Source organism: Mustela erminea, chromosome 14, assembly GCF_009829155.1.
Source record: "Mustela erminea isolate mMusErm1 chromosome 14, mMusErm1.Pri, whole genome shotgun sequence".
In the NCBI taxonomy this organism is placed as follows: domain Eukaryota; kingdom Metazoa; phylum Chordata; class Mammalia; order Carnivora; family Mustelidae; genus Mustela; species Mustela erminea.
This window is the reverse complement of record NC_045627.1, coordinates 80,657,361-80,671,497: the sequence shown is the minus strand read 5'-3', so window position 1 is coordinate 80,671,497 and position 14,137 is coordinate 80,657,361. Positions and strand designations below refer to the sequence as shown.

Genomic DNA, 14,137 nt, shown 5'->3' with positions numbered 1-14,137 from the left:
GGGTCAGCTTCTCTCCTTGCTCCAGGATCTTCTAGAAATATCTGGGTGTGGGGAAGTGGGACTTTGAGGAGCCTTGTCCCTCCTCTCCATGAAGCAGACCCCTTTCGGCCTGACCCCAAGACCCTGCAGCCCTGAGGGTCAAATGTCTCCCTCCCGCAGTAGCTCTACCCCCCTGCTGCGACAGCTGCTTTCAAACAACGGCCTCTCCTCACTAAAGCTTGATTTGTTTTTCATTTGGTACTTGCTTCCAAAGTCAAGTCTGCAAGACGAAGCACATGCGGCGAAGTCTGGCTTCTCCAGCTGCCCCTCACCCTGTCCCCTGCCGGCCATCTTTCCCTAGAGGTAACCTGACTTTTCAGTTTTGGCTTTTTTTTTTTTTTTTTAAGATTTTAGTTATTTGAAAGAGAGAGAGCGAGAGAGAAAGAGAGCGAGCGAGCGAGCCGGGGGTGAGCGGCCGACAGAGTGAGAGGGAGAAGCAGACTCCTGCTGAGCAGGGAGCCCGACGTGGGCCTCCGCCCCAGGACTCCACGGGCTGAAGGCAGACGCTCCCCCGACTGAGTGAACCCCCCAGGAGCCCCTCCTCTCGCTTTTAGAAGCGCGCGGCCGTGCGCTTATATACCCTCGTGTCCTGGCTCTTATTTGTAAAGATCAAAGGCGGCCAGCGATGCCCAGCATTTCCCGTTTACAGTAAGAGCCTCGCCACCTGCGCCCGCGGTCCTCTCGCAAGGCTGCGGGCGGGGAGCGCAACGAGGTCTCCAGGCGAGGAAAGCGCGGTGTAGACCAGCATCACCTGCAGGCCTGTGCCCGCTCCCACCCCGGAGCGCCCCATCAGGTGCGGGCGGGAGGTTGAGAAAGCCCTGGGGGTGGCGGCCGCTGCCGGTCCAGGGGCCGGAGTTTGAGAACCGCTGCTGAGGTTCTGAGCAAATGGGGAGATGAACAAGACACGCCCACTTCTGAATGCAGCGGCTGGAGGGCAGCGGTGGGAACGTGGGTCCTGCTGGCACCGCAGACCTCGGCCGGACGTGAGGGCGTGGGCCTTGGGCCAGCAGCTTCTCCTGGGAGCGGGTCAGAAGCGCAGACGCAGACTCCGACCTCCTGAGTCAGGATCTGTGTCTTATCACACGGCCCAGGTGAGTCTGCGCTCCTCCCGGTGTGACACGCTCTGTGCCTGGTGGTTTATCGGCTGGTGGTGGCCAGTGACCCTGGGATACAACGTCCGGGAGGGCAGGGACTTCATCCGATTTGGTTCTGAGGGCCGTGGGTAAAGCAGGAGTTCAACAAACACCGGTGAGTGAGTCAGGAGGAGGACTCAGCCGCTAGCCGCCCGGACGGGCCTGTTCCCTGCTGCCCCCGCCCCAGGCCGTGGAGCAAGGCCCTGACAGCTGGCCGGGCCGGCAGTGAGGCGGGACCGGGAGTCCTGGCCGACCCCACCCTGAGTGCCTGTTCCCAAGGCCCCGACTTTCTCTTGTCTTCACGGTCTCCGGGGAGGGCAGTTAGATCCTGACACCCCATGGACGCCCCTTCTGGAGGAGGGATAGCGGCCTGAACCTCCTTGGTGCCCTGCGGATGCCCGCCTTGGACCTTTCCTGGAAATGAGAGTTGGAGACCGTTTCGGTGCCTGCCCTTACCAAATCCACAGCGGCCTGGAGTGACAGGAGGGAAGGGGCTGGAGAGGTGGACGCAGTGAAGGGAGGGCGCCCCCTGCCCCCTGCCCCCTGCCCCTGCCCCCTGCGGCCTGGGAAGAGCTCAAAGTTGCCGGGCAGAGCTGTGTAAATGGTGGGTGGGCTGGTGATATGGGGCTGGAATTTCTCAGACCGTACGTGCCAGGAGGATGGTGGCTTCTACCTGCCGGGCAGGCTGGCTCAGGCAGTGGAGGTTTCTGGAAGGCAGGGAGACGGTCCTGGAGAGAGCCCCTGTGATGGGACCCCCGGGTCAGAGGTTTGGAGCTCAACTTTTCCCCCAGTGAACTCTCTCTCGTGGTCAGGGGGAGGTCCGGGGGGCTTCGGGTGGGGCCAAACCGTAAAAGGTTAAGCAGGACAGTGAGTGCTGATCTCCTGGGGAAAACAGCCGTGCGCAGACAGAAAGGCATGCAACGCTATTTTCATTAAGGAATTTATTTCTCTTAAAAAAAACAACAACAGTGGTTTGATCTAGATACAGCAGCACAGTGACCTATTAGACGGAACGTACAAAGATTCAGAGCAGCAGAACAAAAGCCGCTATCTTCAGGAATGACCTCCAAAATGGAACTATTTTCTTTCAGCATCAGTGTGAAAATTTCCCTGAAAAAAAAAAAAATAGAAACCTTTGGATACTAGGATTATTACTGTAACACTACCAACAGCCACTAAGCTCTTCTACTTGAGAACATTTGCTTTTGATCTATTACAAAAATGACTTATTGACGGACTGGAGAAAGACCTCTAGATTCTTCTTTTAGGAAGTGTCTTTCTGTCCTGGGGAGAGCTAGCTTTTCAAGTGTTTGGACCACTGTCCGCAGCACGAGACCAGCGGAGAACCCGGCCCGCACAGAGCAGGCTCTAACAGGCACAGCCCGGTCTTCCAAAGCCCATGGGCGAGGGGCCCCTGGGGGCGAGGCTGCCCTGTCCTGGTCCCTTGTGACAGAAGTGAACTCTCTGCCGGTCAGGACTCAACTCTGTTGCTTCAGAATGCACCGCGAGGTCACACTCCTTCTCTTTCCAACAGAGGCTGTGAGGTGAGGACGTCCTGTCTCAGAGGGTGGGGCTGGGAGGGCAGGAGACCCCGAGGTTGTCCTTGGACGGTGCAGGTGATCGCAGGGACCTGGGAGCATGCAGCAGCCCAAGAGGAGGGCCGATGTCCCCCAAGTAGCCCTTCCTCTTCATCTGGGGTCAGGGGGAGGGTGGGAGCCTCTTGGTTGTCCATGAGGCCGCCAGTCCCTTTGGCCCAGCCTGGGATGCCAGGCACAAGGAGGCAGTGGTGCTCCCTCCAAAGCGAGGTCTGGGTCAGCGGCTCACTTGGGAGGGTCGGTGGGAAGCCGATGCCCCGAGCCTTCCAGGAATGGACGGGGTGTAGAAGAGTGGCAAGGAGCTTCGATGGTGGGCCAGGCTCCTTCGGGGGCACGGAGACCTTGGCCACTCCAAGGGCATGCCCTGCACGTCGTTGCGGCTCCCTGGGCTCGCGGGCAGCTGGCCGCAGCCGGTCGTGACTTTGATGCCAAGGCGGCGTCCACATGTGTCCCCAGAACGCCTGTGTTGCGGAAGGCTACTGTCAAGTGTGCATAAAACCCAGATACCCTACTCTCTCCCACGCGGCTTGCCCCTCAAGACTGAGGATTTGCAAAGAGCAGCGTATTGCAGGGCCCGAGCCTCCTGGGGTCTCTCGAGACGCAGCGAAACTCAGCAGCTATGCCCGTGAGCAGTTCTCGAAAGTTCACGGTTTAAAGAGTGATTTTCCCGGCCTAGAAGAGTCGAGAATGGGTGACATGGGATGGGGAGGCCTTCCCCTGAAGGCAGGGCTCAGGCGTTGGTGATACTGTAGGTGATCTTATGGGAGTGCCCCCCCCCCGGGGGGACTCTATAAACATTTGTCGTCACGGTGCTTGTGGCAGAGATCACTCCTGTCCCACTGGAGACAGCAGCTTGTCTCCTGAAAAGTGGAAGCAGAGATGTTTCTGTAGGGCCCTGCCTCTCCCCTCAAAGGCACAAGGTCAGCGAACATCCGGTGAGGGAAACGTCACACTTGGAGAAAGAGAGGCCCTTCTGTGAAGAGCTCAAATGCTGGGGAGAAAAAAAAAAGATCCATTCACTGCCCAAACATGCCTCATCCCAGACAAGAGGATAGGGAGAAAGGTGGGGTTTATTTGGTTGTTTTCCTAATTTAAAAATATCTTTTAAAAATGCAGCTGTAGGAAACAAGTTAGAGGAGAAGCTGGGGCGGGGGCAGGACCTCGGGAGTCTCGGGGACTGGGGCACTTGGTGCAAAGGAGGCTGATTTTCAGGCATTGTTTTAAATAATGACTTCCCTTCTCTTGCAGGAAATGAAGGTCCAAAAGGAATGGGTCCAAAAGGAACGGGAGGGAACAGCGAGACGGGGGCTTCGGCACCCCAGCCTAGGGCATGTGCTGGGGACGGGCCGCAAAGGCAAAGGAAGACCCTTGTCATTTAAGGGGCCCACGAAGGCCTGTGCGTCAGCCTCGTTCCAGCTCCGGGGTGCAGAAACACACGGAACGGTCTGATGTTTTCCTTCTTGCTCCTTGAGGATTCTGCGCTGCCGACGGCCAGCGTGGGGCTCGGAGGCGCGAAGAGAGACGCTTCTCAACGCCATTCGGTAAGCGCGCAGCTGCTGTGAGTTGGGCAAAAGGAAGGAGGAAGGGTGGGAGCTTGGGCTGGTGACCGTCCCAGGAAGATGACTGTCCTTTCCATCGAGAAAGGAGGGTCAGCAGGAGCTTGATCTTAAAATACTGGTCAAGGAGCTTTCCACTTTCTTGGCAAAAACGAGTATGGCTGTTTGCGTTTACCTCGTACGCAGTCCGGGAAAGGAAACAGAAGCAGCCTCGTGAGGCCAGAGCTGGTCTTGAAGAAACGAATTCTGCACGTTGGAAGGATCCTCGGGGAGCCCAGCTGTTGTTTCTCTGCCGTGTGTTTGTCGAGTGACCTAAAACAGTCGGTCCCAAAGGCGGCCCCTCTCCGGCGGTGAGCTCCAGGCCCCAGTGGCCGCCCGAGGGAGGAGCACGGACACAGGACAGGAGGCTGCCACGCCAGCTATGCTCTCCTCCCTCAAAGCTCGTGCTCCAAGCTGCCCAGGTCACAGGAAGAAATCGTTTGGGGAGAGTTGCATCCAAAGCCCCAGTGAAGCTAAGGCAGCAGTGCCCTTCCTTGAGAGTATGTTAGAATGTTCTGGAGTGTTTCTTAAAGATGCAGATTCCTGGGCCCTACTCCCAGAGAATCCATTCCATAGGTCTGGGGTGGAAGCCAGGAATCAGCATTTTGACCAGTGCAAGTAGTGCAGGACCCACACTGGGAGGAGCCCTGGCAATGGTGGGCAGCCGACACCTGCTCTGAGTGAGGCTGACTCGATTGCCACGGACTCAGCCAGGCAGGGGAGCAGGGGTGTCAACCACTCCCCCTCCGCTAGGGCTGGGGGGAGGTGACACTTTGTGGAGCCAACAGGCCAGTGGCTCCTTGGTGCTGGTTGGCCATGCTCCGAGGGCCTGGGGACTGCCCTCAGAAGACCCTGGTCTGGGAAGGCCACCCAGTCCTCCTGGGGGCTATTTGCGCCTGCAGTTTTGAGATGCCCTGTTAGAGCTCGCCATTGTCCCACCTCTCCCAAGAAGGGACAGTGAGTGTGTCTTGGGCTTCTGTGGTACCCCGGCCCTCTCCTCAGCCATGCCATTGCTTGGAGAGCCAATCCCACCCATGCCTCCTAGGCCAGGGAATCTGTGGGGCCTTGGGACGCTCTCCAGACCCTGTGACCCTGTTAACGCCTAAGGAATGCACTTGGAGTCCCTGGGCAAGCCTCCCTCCCCCTCTACGGACTCATTCAACAGGAACCCCTGACCCCCTCTCACTGATGCCTCCCTGGGCCACGGGATTCAGGAGAGCTGGGGTTCCCTGACTACTCCTTGTCATCGAGATGCATCCCTTTAAAAATAGAATAAAACAAAAATCCCCAAAAGCAAGCGTCTTGAGAACATACAGGTTTTAGCCATCAGAACCTGTTTGAAAGAAAGAGGCCCAGCTCTGTGCGCCTTCCAGAAGGAAGAGGAGGCCAAGGCCAGAGAAACACAGGCACCGTGTGCCTCTAAAGGAAACATGAGCATTGGCCCCAGGTGACTCCAGAGACCCCATGGGGAACACTCTGATGGGGCCGAAGTCCCCAGTGTGTCTGGAGCACCTAATTCGGGTTGTTCTAAGCCAACAGCATGGTGACATCAACGTGAGGGCAAGGCTACAGAGATGGATACAACCAATCCGTTAAAGGTGGAGTGTGAATCATTTTCTACATTTAATAAAAACATTTCTCATTTGAGGCTCTGGAAGTCTTGAGTCACATTTTTTTTTGGTAACCCCTCCCCGCCCCCCACCCTGCCCACTCTAAAATGTCTTAAAACACATGGCTTAACAGTGGCTGCACAGAAAATATACACCCTCCGAGTCTGACTTTCATTTAAATACAAATATACAAAATGTAAACTGAGACGATAGAGAAATTTACAAAACTTTTCTTTAAAAATAATAAAGACAAAATTCAGTTCTAGGTATGACGCTATCGAACTACGTGCAAGTTGTCGTATCCGGCTGGATTTCTATTGCAATGTTCCACGTCGGCTTGAGGGCCACCTCTGGAGACAGACCTGAGTGGAAATCTCTTTGAGAAACCTGGAGGCTCTGCGTCGAGGAGGTGGGCGGCCTCCTTCCCCGGCTCCTGGAGAGCTCCCCCCGTCCACCAGTTCTGCTTCTAAGGACAAGGGTCTAGGCTGGTCCCACCGCGGACTTCAAGGCCAGAGCTCCAACTAGCTGCTTCCGGTGGAGTTTGAACTGACATGGTTTGAATTTATGTGGTGGTTAAAACTGGTCTTGGGATTGGGTGAACTCTTGGAATTGTTTTGATGCTGGAGGAAAGAGCGGGTGGTGGGGGAGAGAGAGAGAGAGAGAGAGTCAGTCCTGGTGGACGCACCGGGGCCTCTGAATCTGAAAACAGGGTCACGGTCAGGAGCTGCTGCTTTGTGCCTTCTTCCACTACAGACTCAAAGCCAGGGGCCACCCCTTGGGGCGGGGGACAGCTATGGGGTTAAGAGGACCCCAAGGCAGGGAGAGGGCGGCCCCTCCTAGAATATCTATGGGTTCATTACTGTAGACCCAGGGTCTGAAACCTGTTGCTCAGCTGCGTGACCTTGAGCAAGATCCTCAATCTCTTGGCTGCCTTGAGTGCCCCGTGGGATACAAGGTGCTTCTGTACAGGGCGGGTGGAGTGTGACAGGAGGCAGGGCACAGAGAGGGCTCAGCGAGCACCGGACCCGAGAACCAGGAGCTGCGGGTTCTTACAGACCTCCTGCTGGCCCCGGGTGCTGACCTTTCAGGAGGGCCCACAGACGATGGGGCGGGTGAGCACGGCACCACCCAAGTGGCAGGAAGTGGCGGGGCCAGATCTGAACCTCGGGTCTGTGAGTCTCAGCAGCAAGTACGTGGTAGGGACCCAGCCGTGTGGAAGGGGACAGTCCTTTCTTTGGGGAGCTTCAATTTTACTCGGTGGAAGCATTCACAAGTTATATTTTTATAGTCTACAGACAGGAGTCTGTTTTGGAATGGGATGTGAAACTCACATGATGCTTTCAGATCAAACCCCAAACTTGCCCTCCGTCTGCCTTTTCTCTCCATGTGCCGATCCGTGCTCCCTGCCATTATCCCCAGATCCTTCATATGGGCTTACCAGCCGTGTGACCTTGGGCAAGTTCCTTGACCCTCCTCAGCCTCAGTTTCCCTATCTGTGAAGTGGGGTAAAGGGAGCCCATCCTGGGCTCGTGCTGCACTAGGACGCTCAAAGGGCAGGATCCCGGTCTGGCTTGCCGGTGCATCTCAGACCCTAAGGAAACAGCCTTGCACGCGGGGGCACTCGCTCCATACTGGCTGATCGACTGGACGGCTGAATTAAGGCCCAGGCTTTTGTGGAGAGTAAGAGAAGCCCTCAGAAAGCACTCGGCGCAGAGGGAGGTCCACAGCAGAGCACCAGCAACAGTCACCCCCAACCTGTATGAGGCTGGGGGCCTGGGGACCCGAGCGGTACTGCCTCTCCTCCTTCACCGTCCTGGGGAGAGGGTCGGCTCCTTGGGCGTTGGGGTCAGGGCCAGATTGGGGGGGGGTAAATAATGGAGACTCCCAGCCAGCTGGATGGACACAGTGGGGCCAAGCCTTCTCCATGGCCCAGGCCAGGAGGGGGCGCTGTTCTGGCTGCCTTGGGCAAGGGGGATGAGGTGAGGGCCTCAGTGGGCTCTCACAGGCCTGCGGGGACATTTCTTCCATCTGGCCTACGCGGAACCCTCAATCCAGGGACACGCTCTGAGGAAGAATGCCTTTTCCTAAGGGCAAAGTCTCCTGGGGCTGCCAGCTGGAGGCCACAGTGTCCACCTTGGGGGTCCTGTCACAGGAGCCATGAGGTTCTGCAGGGACCTCCTCTCTGAGACCCGTTCTGCCTTCCCGTTGTCACGTACCATTGTCACCTACAGAACTTGAGTCTTTACAAGGGCCGGAGAGGGCAGCAGTTCTCCGTTGGGGAGAATTCGCTCCCAGAGGACATGGGGCCAGGTCTGGAGACATTTCTGATTAGTCGGGTTGGGGGGAGGCTACTGATGCCTGGTGGGCACAGGCCACGGAGGCAGCCCCCACAACGAGAACGTACCCTGGTCATCCGCAGTGCCGAGGCCCAGGCCCCTTGGTGAGCGGTGAGCTTTGGGCTGGCCCTGCCCCTTCCACCCCGCGGATCCCCTCACTGGGCGGGGCCCCACACGTAGGGAGGCCGCGGGTCCAGTGTCAGGGAGGTACCTGGGCCCAGGCTGTCCAGGGCCCGATGCAGGCCAGCCGGGCGCGGAGGGGGCGACTCTCACCTGACGCTTGAAGAGTCTCTGGAGCAGCCCTTTCTTCGGCGGCTCTGGAGGGTGGCTTCTGTTCAGGTCCGCTGAGAGGGTACCGTTGGGTCCAAACACATTCAACTCCTTAAAGCACTCAGTTTCTATCATCTGGGGAAGCAGGGGCAAGGCGCGTGAGGGGCCACGTTAGTCACCGGGGCTGGACGAGAGTCCCAGCGACCGCCACTGGCCCTGAGCCTGCGCCCAATAGGCCTCCACCTGCCCCGCGTCCTTCAGGGGCCCAGGTCCAGACCGCTCCCCGCCTGCCACGGCCTGTGCCCCGTCGGCCTCCCCCAGCTGCCTCCACCGACGGGGGTGTCTCACCGTCCAGCCGCCAAACCCACGCCTCATGTCCCTCTTCACCCCCTCCAAGCCCAGGTCACCCACGTGCTCTGCGCCCTTCCCTTGTGGGGTCCCCTGCCCTCCCCTGCCCCACGACGTCCATCCCGTGGAAGCACACGGGCTTCCCTCCGCTCCGGCCCCAGTCCCCGTTCTCTCTCCAGCCAGACCTCCCACGACAGTCAGCTGGGCAGCCACGTCCGTCCCGCCTCCTATCCCTCTTCCGAAGCCCACGCCAACGGCGCCGTGGTCGGGCCTTGTCCTCCCGGCCCAGTGGCCCCCTGCAGGGTGCTGACGGCCACCACCCTGCTCACCTCGCTCTGCCATGGGATGGGCACGGAGCCCGTGGAGAACTTGGAGTAGAAGTCATCGTCCGTGTGGTCCAGGTTGACGCCTTTCACGGTGGAGAACTGCTCGATGTCCAGCACGTCCTTGCAGTACACGGCGCGGGGCTGCGGGCAGAGCGCTCGCTTAGTCACACCTGGTGGCCCCAGCCTCGGGTTCTGAGGCGGGGCAGGGGGGCGCCTTTCCGGGGACTGTCCTGCTCTCACAGATCTGCCAAGGGGCTCCTTCCTGCTGTCACCCGCATGCCGGCTGCTGGTCACCCCTCTCTCCAGACGGTGACGGAACACGGCCTCTGACCTCACATTCCTCCGCACCTCCGGGGATGCCCACTCCCCCAGCAGATTGTTTCCCCCGAGCCCACAGGCTCAGGATTTCCAGGCATCTCCATGGGAATGAGGGCAGCCACAACTGGGGCCTCTGGCCCATCCTCCACAGACAGAAGGGAAGCCAGGGGCTCAGGGCCACAGAGCCACGTGGCCCAGGGAGGACCTCCCGCCCTTCGCACACCGCTGGGCACCTGGGCTCTACGGCTGGACAGTCCTGGCCTGGGCTCCCAGCTGTGGTGCTTGGAAACTCTGGGAAAGTCACACACCCCCTTGTAGGCCTCAGTCTCCTCACCTGCAAAGTGGGGACAATAGACACACACACACACACACACACACACACACACGCACGTACCTATGCGTGCGGCTGACGGCAGTGCCTGCCATGGAGCCGGGCCCCAGAAGCGCGAGCTGCCGCGGGTACAGCACGCACACCCGCCATCCTCCCTCGCCCCCTGGCCCTGTCCTCCTGGAGCTCAAGGATTCACGCAGTCAAGGTCGTGAGTGGGTGCACAGGCTCAGCCTAGGCTTGGGGTGGGGGGCTACTCACGTCTGGGATGAAGGGAGGGTCCAACATCCCGGCTTCTAAGCGCTTGAAATTCATGTTCCTGAAGAAGGGGTGTCTCTTGACCTCCGAAGCCCCCTCCTCCTGGCAGCCCAATCTCTGCTTTGCATCCTTGGTGAGCAGCTGTGACAAGAGAGCCCGGAGAGGGTCATGCCTGGTGGGCCTTTCCTCCTGCTGAAGGCCACAAGGAGCTTGGGGCTTCGAGCACTGTGGCCATGTCTTTCACGAGTGTTCCCCCTCCAGGCTCTGCAGTGCCCACATCACCCCAGGCACCCAGGGTGGTCTCACACTGGCGCTGGGCTCGGGTGCCTGGGGCCTGCGGGACAGCAGGAGTCCCGTCCGCTCTCCCCAAGGCGGCATGCCCGTCTCTGCAGGCCTCCCTTGCTCATTTACTCAACTCCTAAGTACTCTGCAGACGTGTTCCTGGTTGGCGCACACCACTGCGCCGAGAGGGAGGAGGGGCACCGATCAGGACAATACAGGGACGACACCACGGCGGCAGGGGAACACAACCTGGCGGCCAGTTTGGTGGTGGGGGGGGGGCTGGCTGGAGGCTTCCCAGGGAAAGGGTGTTTGCAACAGGCTTCCCAGAGTGGGGGGGTGGGGAAGGCATCAGGGGAGGGTCTGTGCCGGCAAGGGCAGGGCAGGCCTGTGAGTCTGGGTGAAGGACGAGGACGTGGGGGCGGCTCAGGGCGAAGGGGGCGGGCCGGGGGCGGGCTGGGGAGGCTGCGGGAGGGTCCTGAAGGCCAGGTCAGGAGGGTTTTGATCTGGAGGTGGTGGGGAGACGGACAGTCAGGGTGGAAGTGTCCTCGTCAGAACCCAGAGGTGGGAAGGTTCCTAGGAGAGGAGGCGGCTGCAGAAGCCACCAGCCAGGCCCCAGGCCTAAAGGTGTGAATGAGGCCGGGAGGCTGGCAGGAGCAAAGGGGGTGCTGGGGGTGCTGGGAAAGGGGTAAGATGGGGCCGGCCGTGAAGCCGGGGGACCACCACCGACCAGCAGGCATCCAGTGGTCAGGTGACCCCACCTGTGCTTCTCTCTTCCCTGCCTCACTGAGCACGGCGCCTGTATGCTGTTGGAAACCCCTGCTTGCTTTGAGACTGAAATCAAGGCGGACGGCCTGCACCCCAGAGGGGGTCCAGCCCTCTCCTCCTCCAGGACCCTGGCACCCGCTGTGTGCTTTCCGTCCGCACGCATTTGCTGCCCGCCGTGTGGGCTGGGCTGTGGTGGACAGCCAGTGCGCAGGTGGGCCTCCCGGGGCTCGTGGTCCAGAGGGAGAGACTTGCAAGAACCATTCCCCGGCCCCCCACTCCCCTTCAAACAAAGGAGTCAAAGGTGGCAGGAGGGCAAGCACTAGGTCACAGCCTAGAAAGGACGGAGCCCTGAGAGCTACTGTCAGCTGTGGTCCAGCGACCCCCCACCCTCACCCCAGGCCGGTTCTGCCCAGAGAGTGGTGGCTCGAGGCCTCAGCCTCTCTTCGCTAGGCTTTCTTCCTTTACACAAAGGCTCCAGGAATCAGCTCTGCTGGGCCAGGCTCCTCCTTGTTCTGAGAAATCCCAAAGAGGCGAGTCTCCTTGGGTAGAGGCTGGACCTCCCAGCTGTAGACCCCAGAGCCCGCACGGGCCAGACAGAAGACACAAATAAGGACGCTAGAGGCCGAGTGGGCTGGGTGGGCTGTGCCAAGCTACCCATCAGTTCCTGCTAAGGCCCAGGGCTGAAATCCAAGTTTTTATGTGAAATCTCTCCAGTTTTAAATCTTGGCAACGAACCCACTATTCACCTCTTTCTACAACACCACACAGGCTGAACATCCACCAACACGCTGCCCGTTTGCAACTCTGGTATCAAGTGGACACCAGGAGAAGCAAGTGGGAGAGGTGGGGGGAGCTGGGCAAGTGGCACAGGCAGGGCGGGCTTCCTGGAGGAGGAGAAGGGGTAAGCTGGGAGGCCGGTGAGGCTGAGATGGCTGAAGGGCCAGTTCTGGGACTCAGCAGGGACCTACAGGAGGTCTGGGCCTAGGGACTGGACCAAGGGCCAGGGCAGTGACACGCATGAATTTCTGGACATCAGGGGCAATGGAAAGGATCTTGTGGCTGCCAAGATGGAATGGGGGAAGGAGCTGGCAGCCAGGGACCAGCTTCCTTGTGGTCTGTGGAGTAGCCTTCTCAGACAGGCTGGGCTGGAGCTGCCAGAGTCTGGAAACTGGTCCTTCATGGTTTCCTCAGAGTCAGGCCCTGTCCTGAGCTGGCACCTCCTGGAGGGGACAGGGCCACCCTAGCTGCCAGACAGGCTGTGGAGAGGGGTGCCGGAAGCCCCAAGGCTAGAATCCTAAGACCTGATGGGCATTTGTAATAAGAGGAAGCAAGGCCAGGGGTCCTTGTCTGTTCTTCCAGCAGAGAAAGATGAGGGGACACTGGTTTGACACTTGACACCCATGGGCCTCAGGCTCAGCTCACCGCCTTTCCCTTGGCGGCCACCAGGGGGCAGCAGAGGGCCAGCAGTGCCCCTGGTCCTGGAGCCCCAAAGCTGGGCACCAAGGACGATGACAGCGGGCAGGGAGGGGGCCCTCTCCAAGTCTCTGCCCTCTATGTCATGTCTCATGTCCTGCTGGGGCTGCTCTGCTTCTCTGAGTCCCCAACCCTGACCTGGGACATTTGGTGATGCTCTGACCATGGCTGATGACTTTCTTCTTCCCTCCTCCCAGTTTGGTCCCACTGGAGAGACACCTTGCCTCCATAACCAAGTATTACTGGCAGCCCCCAACCCCAGTTTTCAAACACCCTTAGGACCCCGAAATTCCACCTACCTGACTTCTGCCTCACTCCTCCTGTCCCCCTCCCCGACTCCGGCTGCTGTGACTCCCTGGATTTCTGGGAGCCCTGCGCGTGCGGGCAGGTGCCCGGCTGTGGGCCAGCCCCTGGCCCTGTGGTTCGGGTGGCTGTCTGCAGGCACACGCGCCATCCCTCCGTAGGTCTCCCACACACCTAAGTGGCAGATCTAGACTCCTCTCCTTGGAAGTGATCAAACGGTAGCTCTTGCCCCAAAGCCTTCTTCCCGCGGCTCTGACATCAGACCTAAGCCGGTAGGAGGAAGTGGTCAAACAGCAGACAGACGGCCCCAGGAGAGGTGCCTCCTCAGGGCAGGGAGCTATGGCCCATAGTTCTGGGCCACTAACAGGGCAGCCTTGGTTTTTCTGGAAGCAGAAGCTTTGCTGCATTCATCAGCTCCTCAGGCCTGTTCTCCATACTCCAGCTTGGTGGTTTATGTCCACGGGTCAGAGAGGAGGCAGGGAGGGCAGCCTCCAGCCTCAGCCCTGCTCATCTGCTGTTCCAGGGGCAGCAGTGCCCCAGGGAGAGGAAGTCCATGGGCTCATGGGTCCCCGGAGCTCAGGCCCCTCCTGTCCCCATGACACCAGCACTGGGTGGGCAGTGGCCTGCGGTGGGGGTACAGCACACCGGGCCCGGCATCAGAGGGAGGAGGACCCCAAGTGGACGCAGGCAGAACTTGGGAGCCTGAGAGCCAGGCGAGAATGGAATCTGGCCACCCACCCCCAACCCCCAAAGCCTCTGGCCAGGGGTGGGCCCACCCGGGCTGAGGGGAAGGGCAGCAGGCCAGGGGTGCGCTCACTGCCAGCTTCGCTTCTGACGGCTCCTATCACGGCTTCCTCTAACCAGCTTCCCGGGCCCTGCTATCTGGCCCTGACTGCCTGCGCCCTCCCTGTGGACGGTCAAATCCCACTACCCATAGATTCCTGTCGTATGGGACCTAAGCCAGTGTGACCAGCATTCCAAGTAGTAGAAGGAAAACTCTGTGGTAAGATGTTCAAAGACTGAAAACACCACCACCTCACCACCTGTGCTGTACCTGCTGGCCTTAGCCAGTGCCCAGGGACCCAGAGTTTGAGGCTGTAGGGGGCCAAGGTCAAGGGTAAGGGATACCCCAAGATACCTTTGTGTCTTGGGGAACTG

General features: G+C 59.6%; 1 protein-coding gene across 4 annotated transcripts in view; it reads right to left on the bottom strand.

Annotated features, from left to right (window-relative positions):
• Positions 1 to 2,227: 2,227 nt before the first annotated feature.
• GRK5 (G protein-coupled receptor kinase 5) overlaps positions 2,228 to 14,137 on the bottom strand; it is a 210,108-nt gene continuing 198,198 nt past the window's right edge. For all 4 annotated transcript variants that reach the window (XM_032312596.1, XM_032312593.1, XM_032312594.1 and 1 more), the window contains 4 exons: positions 10,160 to 10,297; positions 9,256 to 9,393; positions 8,582 to 8,713; positions 2,228 to 6,592 (listed from right to left, as the gene is read on the bottom strand). In XM_032312596.1, the coding sequence (XP_032168487.1) occupies positions 6,494 to 6,592; positions 8,582 to 8,713; positions 9,256 to 9,393; positions 10,160 to 10,297 (507 nt within the window). In that variant the 3' untranslated portion in view covers positions 2,228 to 6,493. The remainder of the gene's footprint in view (positions 6,593 to 8,581; positions 8,714 to 9,255; positions 9,394 to 10,159; positions 10,298 to 14,137) is intronic.